The sequence below is a fragment of the Hyla sarda genome, chromosome 6 (assembly GCF_029499605.1).
Source record: "Hyla sarda isolate aHylSar1 chromosome 6, aHylSar1.hap1, whole genome shotgun sequence".
Taxonomy (NCBI): domain Eukaryota; kingdom Metazoa; phylum Chordata; class Amphibia; order Anura; family Hylidae; genus Hyla; species Hyla sarda.
Genome location: NC_079194.1, coordinates 156,889,003 through 156,901,599, shown reverse-complemented (window position 1 = coordinate 156,901,599; position 12,597 = coordinate 156,889,003). Strand labels below are relative to the sequence as shown.

General features: G+C 44.8%; 1 protein-coding gene across 1 annotated transcript in view; it reads right to left on the bottom strand.

The window, feature by feature from the left end:
* ITFG1 (integrin alpha FG-GAP repeat containing 1) overlaps window positions 1-12,597 on the bottom strand; it is a 267,878-nt gene that overhangs the window by 88,853 nt on the left and 166,428 nt on the right. The window contains exons 11-12 of the mRNA XM_056525641.1: window positions 9,534-9,675; window positions 7,453-7,558 (exon numbers count right to left, since the gene is read on the bottom strand). Coding sequence (XP_056381616.1) covers window positions 7,453-7,558; window positions 9,534-9,675 — 248 coding nt within the window. The remainder of the gene's footprint in view (window positions 1-7,452; window positions 7,559-9,533; window positions 9,676-12,597) is intronic.

Here is a 12,597-nt window from a genome sequence, read left to right as displayed (position 1 = left end):
GGAGGTGGACACTTATGACTGCGACACTCATGGAGAGGTGAGGAGACAGTAATGACTGACACACAGGGAGAGATGAGGGGACAGTTATGACTGTGACACAGGGAGAAATGTGGAGACATTAATGACTGTGACAAATATAAAAAGGTAAGGGACACTAATGACTTATAATATAATGTCCCGTTGCATAGTAAAAAGCAAACCATCCTAACTTTTTTTTTTTTTTTGCTGGCTCCTAGATTTATAACCAAAATTTGGCAAGCCATATATATATATATATATATATATATATAACACTTAAACAACACAATGTTACTCCAAGTCAATCACACTTCTGTGAAATCACACTGTCCACTCAGGAAGCAACACTGATTGACAATCAATTTCACATGCTGTTCTGCAAATGGAACAGACAACAGGTGAAAATTATAGGCAATTAGCGAGACACCCCAAATAAAGCAGTGGTTCTGTAGGTGGTGACCACAGACCACTTCTCAGTTCCTATGCTTCCTGGCTGATGTTTTGGTCACTTTTGAATTCTGGCGGTGCTTTCACTCTAGTGGTAGCATGAGACGGAGTCTACAACCCACAAAATTGGCTCAGGTAGTGCAGCTCATCCAGGATGGCACATCAATGCTAGCTGTGGCAAGAAGGTTTGCTGTGTCTGTCAGCCATTGTGAGACCATATGCTGGTGCGGTTGGCCCTGGGTTCCTCCTAATGCAAGACAATGCTAGACCTCATGTGGCTGGAGTGTGTCAGCAGTTGCTGCAGGAGGAAGGCATTGGTGCTATGGACTGCCCGTTCCCCAGACCTGAATCCGATTGAGCACATCTGAGACATCATGTCTCGCTCCATCCACCAACGCCACGTTGCATCACAGACTGTCCAGGAGTTGGCGGATACTTTAGTCCAGATCTGGGAGGACATCCCTCAGGAGACCTCATCAGGAGCATGCCCAGGTCATATGGGCACGTGGAGGCCACACACACTACTGAGCCTCATTTTGACTTGTTTTAAGGACATTACATCAAAGTTGGATCAGACTGTAGTGTGGCTTTCCATTTTGATTTTGAGTGTGACTCCATATCCAGACCTCAATGGGTTCATAAATTTGATATCCATTGACCATTTTTGTGTGATTTTGTTGTAAGCACATTCAACTATGTAAAGACGAAAGTATTTCATAAGATTAGTTCATTCATTTAGATCTATGATGTGTTATCTTAGTGTTCCCTTTATTTTTTTGAGCAGTGTATCTCTCTCTCTCTGTATGTATATATATATATATATATATATATATATATATGTTAGAAGGCTAATCTATTAGCCTGTATTTGTGGGAGGGGTGGGGATTCCTTTAAGAATCCACGGCAATACCTGTTTCCTACGCCGCAGGTTCTTCACGTCGTGATGTCAGCAGAGTCAGCTGACCGGAAGCAGGAAGCAGCGTCGGGCAAGTAGTGAGCATACCCTGTTCGTGCTTCGGGTTCCCGCAGCATCGTGACTGGCTACCTCCATGGCCGCGTGAGTAAATATCGTGCGGGGACCAGGGGCTGGGGAGACCACTATAAATATCTTTCCTCTGCTCGGTGGCCACCTGCTCAGGGATGTCCATCCGCGCAGCACCGCAGGTTGCCATGTCATGTTAAACGACACACGCGGGGGTCACTGCTCGGAATTTGGTGGCAGAGGTCGTCATGTGGACATGCAGTGGCCGAGTTGGTGTGGGGGGCGGCATCCCGGGCAGCGGCGTACAGATTTAACATGTTTATGCGCATCTGTGCGGTCGACTCGGAACTCCTGCCCTCAGACTGGTGGAGATCCGGGCTCATAAGTCGGGGGTTGAGGCACCCGGTCTGTGCATTGCCTCTGTGTCTATTTGTTGTAATGTGAATGGTATAGGTAATGTCAGGGCGGCCATGCTTTCCCTGCAGGTCAATATATATGGTGCCGCCAGATCGTTTGTGTCGATCCCCTTGTGATTCGGGAGTCGTCAGTCATTTATTGTCTACTACTTTCGGGCAATCTGACCTGGCTCAAAAAAAAAAAAAAGTGTATATAGATTAAAGTGGTTAAGGGGATGTTCGCATGAATTCAGCTTGGTGGTCACGATGCTTACAAGCAGTTCACATTTTAAGGTGTTACGTTTGGGGTGTGTCAGCAGCTCACTCACGACTGCAGGGTCAGTGGTTGCGAGGTATATGTCATGAAAAAAAAAATATATAAAAAATCGTGGCCTGTGGTTACACGGAATGTCGTACATTCCATGTTACACTCAGGTTTCAGGAATTGTTTTAGATTACGCAGCCAGTGTCACGGCATATACCAGCCTCCGGTGTGGTAGTCATAATTGATGCTAGGTGTGTCAATGTTACATGCTTACGGGGTAGCACCCTGATCATGTGTCATTGAGGTGATTTCTGGATGTGGTGTCAAATGCTAGTTGTTATTGGTTGAGCTGATTAGTATGTCAACTTGCTGGTGTTCTATTCACATATGGTATTTCTCATTATATAGCAGGTGGATTCATCCTCTATTCGAGTCTAATATTATTTTGGGGTCTACATTCCATATCCATGGATGAAAGAAGGCAGAAAAGCAGGGGAGAGAGGACATACACGGCTCCTCATCTCCCCTCCCTAATGATTTCTATGTGTGAAGGGGGACATACTGCACGAGCTGGGGATGGGGGTGGGGGGGGGGGGGGACATCACAGACTGGGGATGATTTCTATGTGTGAAGGGGGACATACTGCACGGGCTGGGGATAAGGGGGGGGGGATGGACGGGACATCACAGACTGGGGATGATTTCTATGTGTGAAGGGCGACATACTGCACGCATCTCCCCTCCCCCTGCTCTACCTTCGGAGGACGTAGGTCTGCACATCACCCCCACACACAGCACCCCTCAAACACATAGCACCTCACACACACACAGCACCCCTCAAACACACACACACAGCACCTCATACAATTTCAGTCTGGTACGTAATCATTAGATATGAGCAAACTTACAGTAATTCGATTAGTCACAAACTTCTCGGCTTGGCGTTTGCTGACTTTAGCCTGCATACATGAGTTCAGCTTTCAGGTGCTCTGCTGGGCTGGAAAAGGTGGATACAGTCCTAGGAGTTCAGCTTTCAGGTGCTCTGGTGGGCTGGAAAAGGTGGATGCAGTCCTAGGAGTTCAGCTTTCAGGTGCTCTGGTGGGCTGGAAAAGGTGGATACAGTCCTAGGAGACTCTCTCCTAGGACTGTATCCACCTTTTCCAGCCCACCGGAGCACCTGAAAGCTGAACTAATTTATGCAGGCTAAAGTCAGCAAACACCGAGCCGAGAAGTTTGTGACGAATCGAATTACTGGAAGATCTCTCATCTCTAGTAATCATATCACAAGTTGAGTATCCCCTTGTACACATTTTGGCACAGTTTACATGCAGCTTTGGTGCAGCTGGACGATCAGAAACCTGAAGAAAAATGCAGGTCTATTGAAATACATGCGAAGCAGCATCAAAACCGGATGTAATTCTGATATAAAATGTGCCAAAGCAGCATGTAGGATGCATGCAAACTGCAGGTGGATAGGTGGGAATAGGTGCTTACTTAGGTGATGCACCACCAACCACCAGTGTGTTTTCTTTACTAGAATTGATGTTTTTTCAATAAAAAAAACAAGTTTGGATCATTGAACTTTATTGTTGTGTTCTTCTTTTAAAACAAAAGATGTTAAATAGTTATGGCAACTGTATGAATTGATTTTTCTAAACTTAAACCTCAGTATTCTGATTGAATTGCTGTGCTGGCACTTTGAGGGGAAAAAGTTGTCGTGCATTACGGTTTGAGCACTCGGGCATCCCTAGGCTAGATATTCGACGATCAGTCTGTCTTGGGCACATCGTTCCAGAGCTTCTACAGCGGCCGACTGTTTAGTTTGTATCAGGTGTGTAGTCGCAGGTTGCAAGGTTGGTAAATAGCATTTAGTGATTTGGTCATTTATGTTTTGTTATGCTGGTTAGCAACTGCAAGTAGCACAGCACGGAAAATTCTGCAGTTTGCGGTTGTTTTATTGTCTACACGCATTTTGAGTCAGTCTAATTCGGGTAGGTTCAGGACTGGGTTAAGAATTAAGAATGCCAGCCAGTGCGTAGTTCATAGGAGTTACTTTCTGTTTGTCTTCAGGTTGTCAGCTTATGATCTCCTAGGGAACAGGTAGTTATGTTTTTTCTGTTATTTATTGCCCATTACGTCTATGGGTACTATAGTTTATGGTAGTATGCCCAACACGTTTTTGGGCACTACCACGTTATTACATGTGAAGTTGCACTTGTCACAGTTGTGAGTATGTTGCCACAAATAGCACCAAGTCACTTTTTTCAGGAGGTCAGAAACATCCTCAGGCCTCATCAGTCATCAGACAGGTTCCGTTTTTGTACCGACTCAACTATTGGTTGAGAGGGGAGCTTTTCTAGTTTCCTTTGCAGGTTGGGATTTCAGAGTTAAGTCAGGTCATATGTAAATGTGGTTTTCCGGTCAGTGGTAGAATGTGGTGTGGCTTGGTTGACGCCTAAGGCTGGTCGGTTAGCTAGTCACGCAATAATACTACTATTTTTGTTATAAGGAATGTCTCACGCATCCGATATCGGGGACAATGGCTCAGTTCTGGATAACACTGCCAGAACTTCGGAACACGGTAGTATTCCTTCCCTACGTAGTTGGACCATACCGCAACTGAAAGCAGAACTTGTGCGCAGAGGACTCCCGTTTCCGGCAAAAGCCCGGAAAGCTGAACTGTACTGCTTGTTCACCTAGTGAACAGGCGGGCACCAGCTCGGGGGAAGTTTCCATGCCGACACTGCACACGTCCATCACGCAGTTACACACCCTCGTTAATTCTCTCTCCACTAGGTTAGAGAACTTAGAGAACCGGGCCGCCACACCTCCCGATTCAGTTGCTCCACCTGTACAACCACAGCTTTCAGTTACGTCTATGGGACTCAATGCCGTTATCCCCACTGTGCTCCAGCCCACTTTATCCAGCCAAACTCAAGAAAGACATACTTGACGGTAAGGACATTAATTTTACCCATGACGTAACTGAAAACAAAACCATCGCTTGTGGTGAAGTCTCAGTAATCCTCAAGGCTAAGGACGTTAGACTTAGTTGCAAGTTATCGCTCGTCCAGCATGGCCTCTGCTATTTATAGGGACATCATATACTCAGTGAAACCTGAGAGAAGGGAAGAATTAGACATGTACTTTTTCTAAGTCCCAGAACTTTCACACAAGTATGGTGGCCACTCGTTTTATGACTACAAGTCATTCTTGGCGAAGGCAGCAGCAGCTCTGGCCCAATTCGATAATTCCATAAATTGGGCTCTAATTGATACAGAGATTTTCTGCAATCATTTTGAAGGTTTGAAAGCCCTGGTGTGTGCCCGCTGCCAGTCGATAGCTCACACAACAGAGTGGTGCAGTAGTATCAATAACACTCTCGATGAGGCAATCTCGGAGACATTAACATCCAACACACAGTCAAAAAATCTGAAGTCAGGTCTCACAGATAAGCTTGGTAGACCTATCAAGTATCTGAGGAAGTCCCAGATCTGTAATAATTTCAACTATGCGTCCTGCAATTACAATTAGTGCAGATTACTTCACGTGTGCCCAGTATGCGTCAGGGCACATCCAAAGAGTGCCTATTCACAAAAACATAGGGCATGACTAGCAGTGGTGGGTGTGTTGTCCTTGGGGCTGTTTCTGCAAGAACACCTTGATAAGCAGTTCATAACATTTCTGTTAGAGGGCTTGCAGTCAGGTTTCCACACTGGCTTTGTGACACTTTCTGTGGACACATTCGAGTGTCAGAACCTAAGATCAGCGCTTAGAGACCCTACCATGGTTGAAGAGCTGATAGTTAGCAAAGTCAATAAGGGCTTTATCATCGGGCCCTTTGATACCTCTCCCTTTCATGTGTGGAGGGTGAATCTGGTAGGACAGGTTGTTGGAAAATTTAGCAATGAAAAACAATTAATTTATGATTTGTCAGCACCTTACTCATCTTCCACGCCAAGCCTGAATTCCCTTATTCCAGCGGAATTTGCTTTCAAATATGCCTCCATTGACGAAGTCATAACAGTTATCCTTAGCATGGGGGGTGGGGCTTGGTTGTCCAAAGCCGACATCTCGGACTCCTTCAAACTACTCCCCATAAGTCCAGATCTATGCAAATGGCATGGGTTAAAATGGCGCGACAGGTATTATTTTGCAGTTAAGCTGACCTTCGGATCTCGTAGCAGTCCCTGGTTGTTCGATAGGTTTGGGCAAGCATTACATTGCACAGGTCGACTGCACACATGTCATACACTATCTCGACAACTTTCTATAAATAGAACATGGTGGTACACGACCTAGGGACTAAGACGTTTTATTGGCGACGTTTGATCAACTGGCGGTCGCGGTGTCCAGCCATAAGGTGGAAGGTCCTCCCAAATAACTCACCTTTCTAGGGATAGTTCTCGACACTCAGGCTATGGAATCCAGACTATGTGTTGAATTTACATAGCACTAAAATAGAGATGAGCGAATTTACAGTAATTTGATTCGTCACAAACTTTTCAGCTCGGCAGTTGATGACTTTAGCCTGCATAAATTAGTTCAGCTTTCAGGTGCTCTGGTGGGCTGGAAAAGGTGGATACAGTACTAGGAGAGTCTCTTAGGACTGTATCCACCTTTTCCCACCCACCGGAGCACCTAAAAGCTGAACTAATTTATGCAGGCTAAAGTCATCAACTGCCGAGCTGAAAAGTTTGTGACGAATCGAATTACTGTAAATTCGCTCATCTCTACACTAAAACTTAATTGATAGATTATGTCATTACCATACGGTATTTTACCACGTCACACAAGTGTTGCCCAGTGAGAGTGTTACAAACCATGCTATCGGTACGTCTTGAATCCGACGGGGTTCAGTCGCTGTTATTTAAAGGAGCTGTTCTCACTACCGCACAATTTGTTAAACATGTTCGCATCCTGGTTAAAGCTTTAGGTGGTGATCCATCAGTTACATCCGGTCACTCCCTATGTATCGGTGCAGCGGCATCGGCATCACATCATGCCGTACCGGGTCATCTGATCAGGAAGTTGGGGCGCTGGAAATCAAGTACTTACATGCGCTATATCCCTAACCCCAAGTCTGAAACGTGTCAGGCTTTCCAGTCTTTGGTGATGTGATCATTATTATGTATGTATGTTAATAAAGCACTTTTGAATTTATATTGGAGTTTTTGCCCTCTAATTTCAGGTGCACTCTCACGTGGCAGTATATGGCACAACACAAACTGCCTAGAGGTGATAGAAGGTTAGCCCGATATAGGGTTTAGTTAGGTAGGTACGCTATACTCATAAGCACCGACCACAAATATATATATTAATATATTGAGACTAGTTGACACTCACCTATAACTTTGACAAAATAAGCATCAGCTTCAAAGTTATTCATTAGGACGTGGATGGTGCCGTCCTCCGAGGTTCTCTTGCTTAATACAATGATGTCCAGGATGCCCTGCAATGGCACAAAAACAGATCAATCTAAAGACATCTTAAAAAGGCATCTTTAAAAGCACGTAATTCGAGACGAAGGGTTGTGGCTATGAATAGAATGAAAATGAGAAAAATTTAATAAAATATGTGCCATTTGTTAATGTAAAATAATGTACCATATGTGCATGACTTAAGGTGTGGGAGGAAATTTGCCTACTGATTAGAATGTCATCGATTTTGCATTACAGAGGGATTCTTAACTGCGATTGGCTGGAAGGGAGAATTGAGAAGGGGAGGAAACCTCTGAATGAGAAGACAAAAACTGAACTGAGGGTTGATTGACATGGCTGACAATAGCTGTAGTCAGACTACATTAACAAACTGAACAAGATGTGCAGTGACTGAATTCAGAAGCTACACAGTAATGCAATAGCATCACAGTTCAACCATACAAAGCATCAGCCACCTCTTCCCCCAAAACTAAGAAAATGATCAAATGAAGCAACGATCATCTCAGAGAATAAACAGGGCAAATTGGTTCTTTGGAAGCAGTTTAACCTTGTTTTTGCATTTCTATGTTAACTCCAACATTAAAGTAATGAATCCTCATAGACTGGTACAGTAAATAATTTAAGATTAGATTTTATTAAAAGTTACATGGATAGAGCTTGAGGGCTGGAATCACCACTAATAAATTATGTTATTAATTATTCAGAAAGACCAAGACTTCACAAGTTTATATACTTAATCCCTTTTATGCTACTGATTACTTGGCCCAGAAATAAGCTGCCTGCCAATTCATCACTACAGCAATAAGAAGGAGCTATGGTGGCAATTCTGGTTGTTTCACAGCACCGGATGGAAAGCTGAAAAGGCTCTATAATCAAGAGCTCATTTTGGGGGTGATTTTTAGGGGGCAATGCACTTTAAAACAGATCTGTCTTCAGGCTATGCTGCCTTATGTAAGTGCAGTATGGTGACAGGTCTGCTATCCTATTAGCTAAAAAACCCTAGAAAAATGTTGTGTTGTTTGGATAATAGGACCAAACAGTGGAGCTGGCTTAAAGTTATGAGCCCAGTGTACTCATGAGGGCTTGGCTTTTTCCGCTAAAGCTGACTATAAACATGGGACTCTGATGGGCCACACAAGACCAGTCTATTTGATCGTACGAACGACTGACTTTACAAGTAACATGCCAGACTAAACTGACAGATCACTATATTTTTTTACCCAGGAAATAAAAAAAATTCTGAATTCTGCTCATCATGCCAAAGTGGACCACGACCGAAAAAAAATCCAGCATGGCCGACCACATTTTCGGCAGAAAGAAGCCCAAAATGATTGTCCCCGAGTAGTTTACAGATGATGGCTGACTGAAGTGACCAGAATTGGCCAATTCAGCAGACCATCATCTTCTGTACATGGGCAGTCTAACCCTTGCCCCCTCTCACAGTAATTGACAGCCTTCTGTGTATACAACAGACAGTCGTCAATCACTGCTAAAAGGAACAGGGGATGGCAGGAAAAGTGATACCCCCCCCCCACCAGGAACACATTGGACTCATACACATGTCCGTGGTATTTGTGATTGCTCTTATAGGTCTATAAACCTGTATCTATAAGATGTTGCCCTTACACAGGGCAACACAGTTTATGAATACTTTTCAGAAGTGGTGATAGAAGGCTGAGTACTTTATAGTCCCATAGACCTTATTTAATCTATTATCTCCAGTACAGATCTGCTTCTTATACCACAATATACTTGCAGTACTAGAGCCTGAGCTCTGCTTGCAGCTATGAGCTGGGGAGTGTAGTGCACCCATGGCAGCAGTCCTATAAATCATGCTTGATCGGCCTCAGAGTCTCTTCCTAATTAAGCCATTTGCTTTCATTATCTGCTCCGGCTCCTAGAATCTGACACCAGAGAGGAGCGGGTGCTGTGTGTTCAAAGGAACACTGAGGCAAACGGCAATTAAAGTAGCAAAAGTGTTCTTACATCTTCGTAAATATCAAAGAAGGTTGTCGCCATCGCGTCTTTTATCTGATTGAGGTCAGAAATCTCCCAGTGGACGTCAAACATCCTGGAGCATGTGCTGTTCTTACAGGGAACATTCTCCAGCAGGAAGGCTTGCTGGTTACTAGGAGAAAGAACAAATCCATTAGAAGATAATTCATAGAGGAGAGTAATTTGATTAGCCAGGCCTCCCCTACACCAGTGGTATAATTGTACTAAGTATACAACCTGCCATTAACCACCGATCCTGAAGGGGGAGCATGCAAATACATAATGTCATGTCAAGCTTCCTCCAGCTTCTTTCCAGTCTGATGTACATTATATGTACAGATTATTCATTACTTAATGAAAAGTTGTGTAACTATTTGATTATACTTTGGGTTTTAATTAGTCAATACTTTAATTTCAAGATCTGTGTCTGCTGTCAGCAAGTAAGAACATTTGCTAACTGTACAGTGAAAGCTGTATCCAGTGTAGACAACCCTCAGTGAGTTAAACTCATCAGCTGTACATATCTCTCTCCTATCCGATAGTTTTTCACTGTATCAATGTATTATTAAGATCACAGAGGAGGTGTCAAACACATAATAACAAGTATAGCAGAGATAAACAGTCATAATAAGCCAGACAAAATAATGCAATTATTACATATCCATCAAAGTGCAGAAATGGAAGCAAATGGGACTAATGCACTCAGTCTAGACCAGCCCCGCAGTTTTCATGTACACAAAATACACCCCAAAAAGAGGATGAAATGAACATAGAGCTTTGAGAAGGAAGGACAGAGAAAGGGGAAAAAAGGTGGAGGCAAAGTGGGTAGGATGGGTACCACCATGGTACTTGTGACCTAATAAAAATATGAAATCAAAAGATCCATATTAAAGGGGTAATCCGGCCCCAAGACATGTTATCCCCTATCCAAAGGATAGGGGATAAGATGTCTGATCGCGGGGGTCCTGCCGCTGGGTACCCCCGCGATCTCCCTGCAGCACCCGCATTCAATGCGGGCTGCATCTCCAGTTTCGGAAACCTACTGGTTTCTGGGACTGGGGACGTAACGCCACGCCCCCTCCATCCATTTCTATGGGAGGGGGCGTAACGGCCGCCACGCCCTCTCCCATAGACATGAATGGAGCGGGTATGACGTTACGTCAAAAGGGGGTGTGGTGTCACGTCTCCAGTTTTGGAAACCCGGAGGTTCCCAAAACTGGAAATGGAGCCCCGCATAGAATGCGGGTGCTGCAGGGAGATCGCTGGGGGATAGGAGAGAAGATGTTTTTGCCCGGAATACCCCTTTAAGTAGTCTGTTTATAGACCCGACAATATACGGTAAATGTACCACCTATAAAGGCTGCTCCATTTAATGCTTAAAAAAAGTTTACACATATAGGGGGAGATTTATCAAGAAATGTCTATGTTAGATCAAATTTCCACCATTTTTTTTGTCTATACTTTGACTAGCGTGCGCCTTATTCATCAATAATGCGCAGAATAATGATGAATAAGGTGCAGATCTCCTTTAGTGTGAAAAGTTGTCTAACATACATCTTTTCTAAAAAAAAAAGTGTCAGACCAACAACAAGAGGCCTGGGTTCTCAACCCGTGGTACACGTACCCATAGGGGTATGCCACGGGTTGAGCGTTGGTATGCGAAAGCGCCGACAAATACTGGCCATGCACTGGCAAGTACTTGTCAGCACATAGCCGGGCAAACCTCCAGCTGTTGCAAAAGTACAATTCTCAGCATGCAGTGACAGAAGGTTATGCAACAGCTGGAGGCACACTGGTTGCAAAACACAGAGTTTGTTACATAACTTTGTGTTTACCAACCCGTGTGCCTCCAGCTGTTGCAAAACTAAAACTCCCAGCATGCATGGTCTGTCAGTGCATGCTGGAAGTTATAGTTTTGCAACAGCTGGAGGCACACGGGTTAGGAAACACTGAGTTAGAAAACAGATAATGTTTCCCAGACAGTGTGCCTCCAGTTGTTGCAAAACTACAACTCCCAGCATGCCCAGACAGCCGAAGGCCATGCTGGGAGTTGTAGTCTTGCAACAACTGGAGGAGAACAGATTGAGGACCACTGTGTAGTGGTCTGCAAACTGTGGCCCTCCAGATGTTGCAAAACTACAACTCCCAGCATGTCCAGACAGCCAAAGGCTGTCTGGGCATGCTGAGAGTTGTAGTTTTGAAACTCCTAGAAGCAGCAGCGAAGATTAGTGATGATCTTCACTGCTGCCTCTGATGCCACCGCTGCCCCATTGCCTCCCCCATCCCCGTTTTTATAATTACCTGTTCCCGGGGTCCGCGCTACTTCTGGCTCCTGCGTCGTCCTGCGTGCTGCGCAATGACGAATGACATCCTCAATGAGACATCACCGTCAGTGCGCCCAGTGACAGCTCAAGACGCCGCCAGAGCCAGAAGTAGCACGGACCCAGAGGATGGGGGAGGCAATGGGGCAGCGGCGGAGGTGGTGGTTGGACTAGGGAGGACCCCTGGACAGGCAGGGGAAAAGAAGCGGGCGGCGGCGGTCTCTGGCCCCGCTAAAGCCCCTGCAGTTCATTGATTTAAAGCGCCCGCTTTAAATCATTGATCTGCAGCGGCTTCTGAGGGGGGGGAGGGGGGAGAAATAGCCCATAACTTATACCGGAATATCGGTATAAGTTATCGGCTATCGGGCTGGTAACAGCAGGACTTCTTACAGTTAGCCCTGCGGGAAGGGGTTAAAGGTTGAATTGCGGAACGTAGAAGTGATTCTCATGCCTACTGGTAGGTGGTGTAGCTTTGCGCCTTAAAATGTACCTTTGTGCACAAAATAGCGACTTTTGACAAATGTCGCAAATGATAAATACGTGACCACTGCATGGTCAAAAAGAAAAAGTTATACGGGTAGGCAAAAAGAGTAAAACTGTCTATATCTAAAGGTGCAGAAAAGTCTCAAAATATGCTGCTTGCGCCTGAACTGCGCCTAAACATAGACAAAAAAAAATGCTCTAAAAGCAATGAGAAATCTCCCCCTTAGTGCTTTCCTATTTGGCCAAAGACA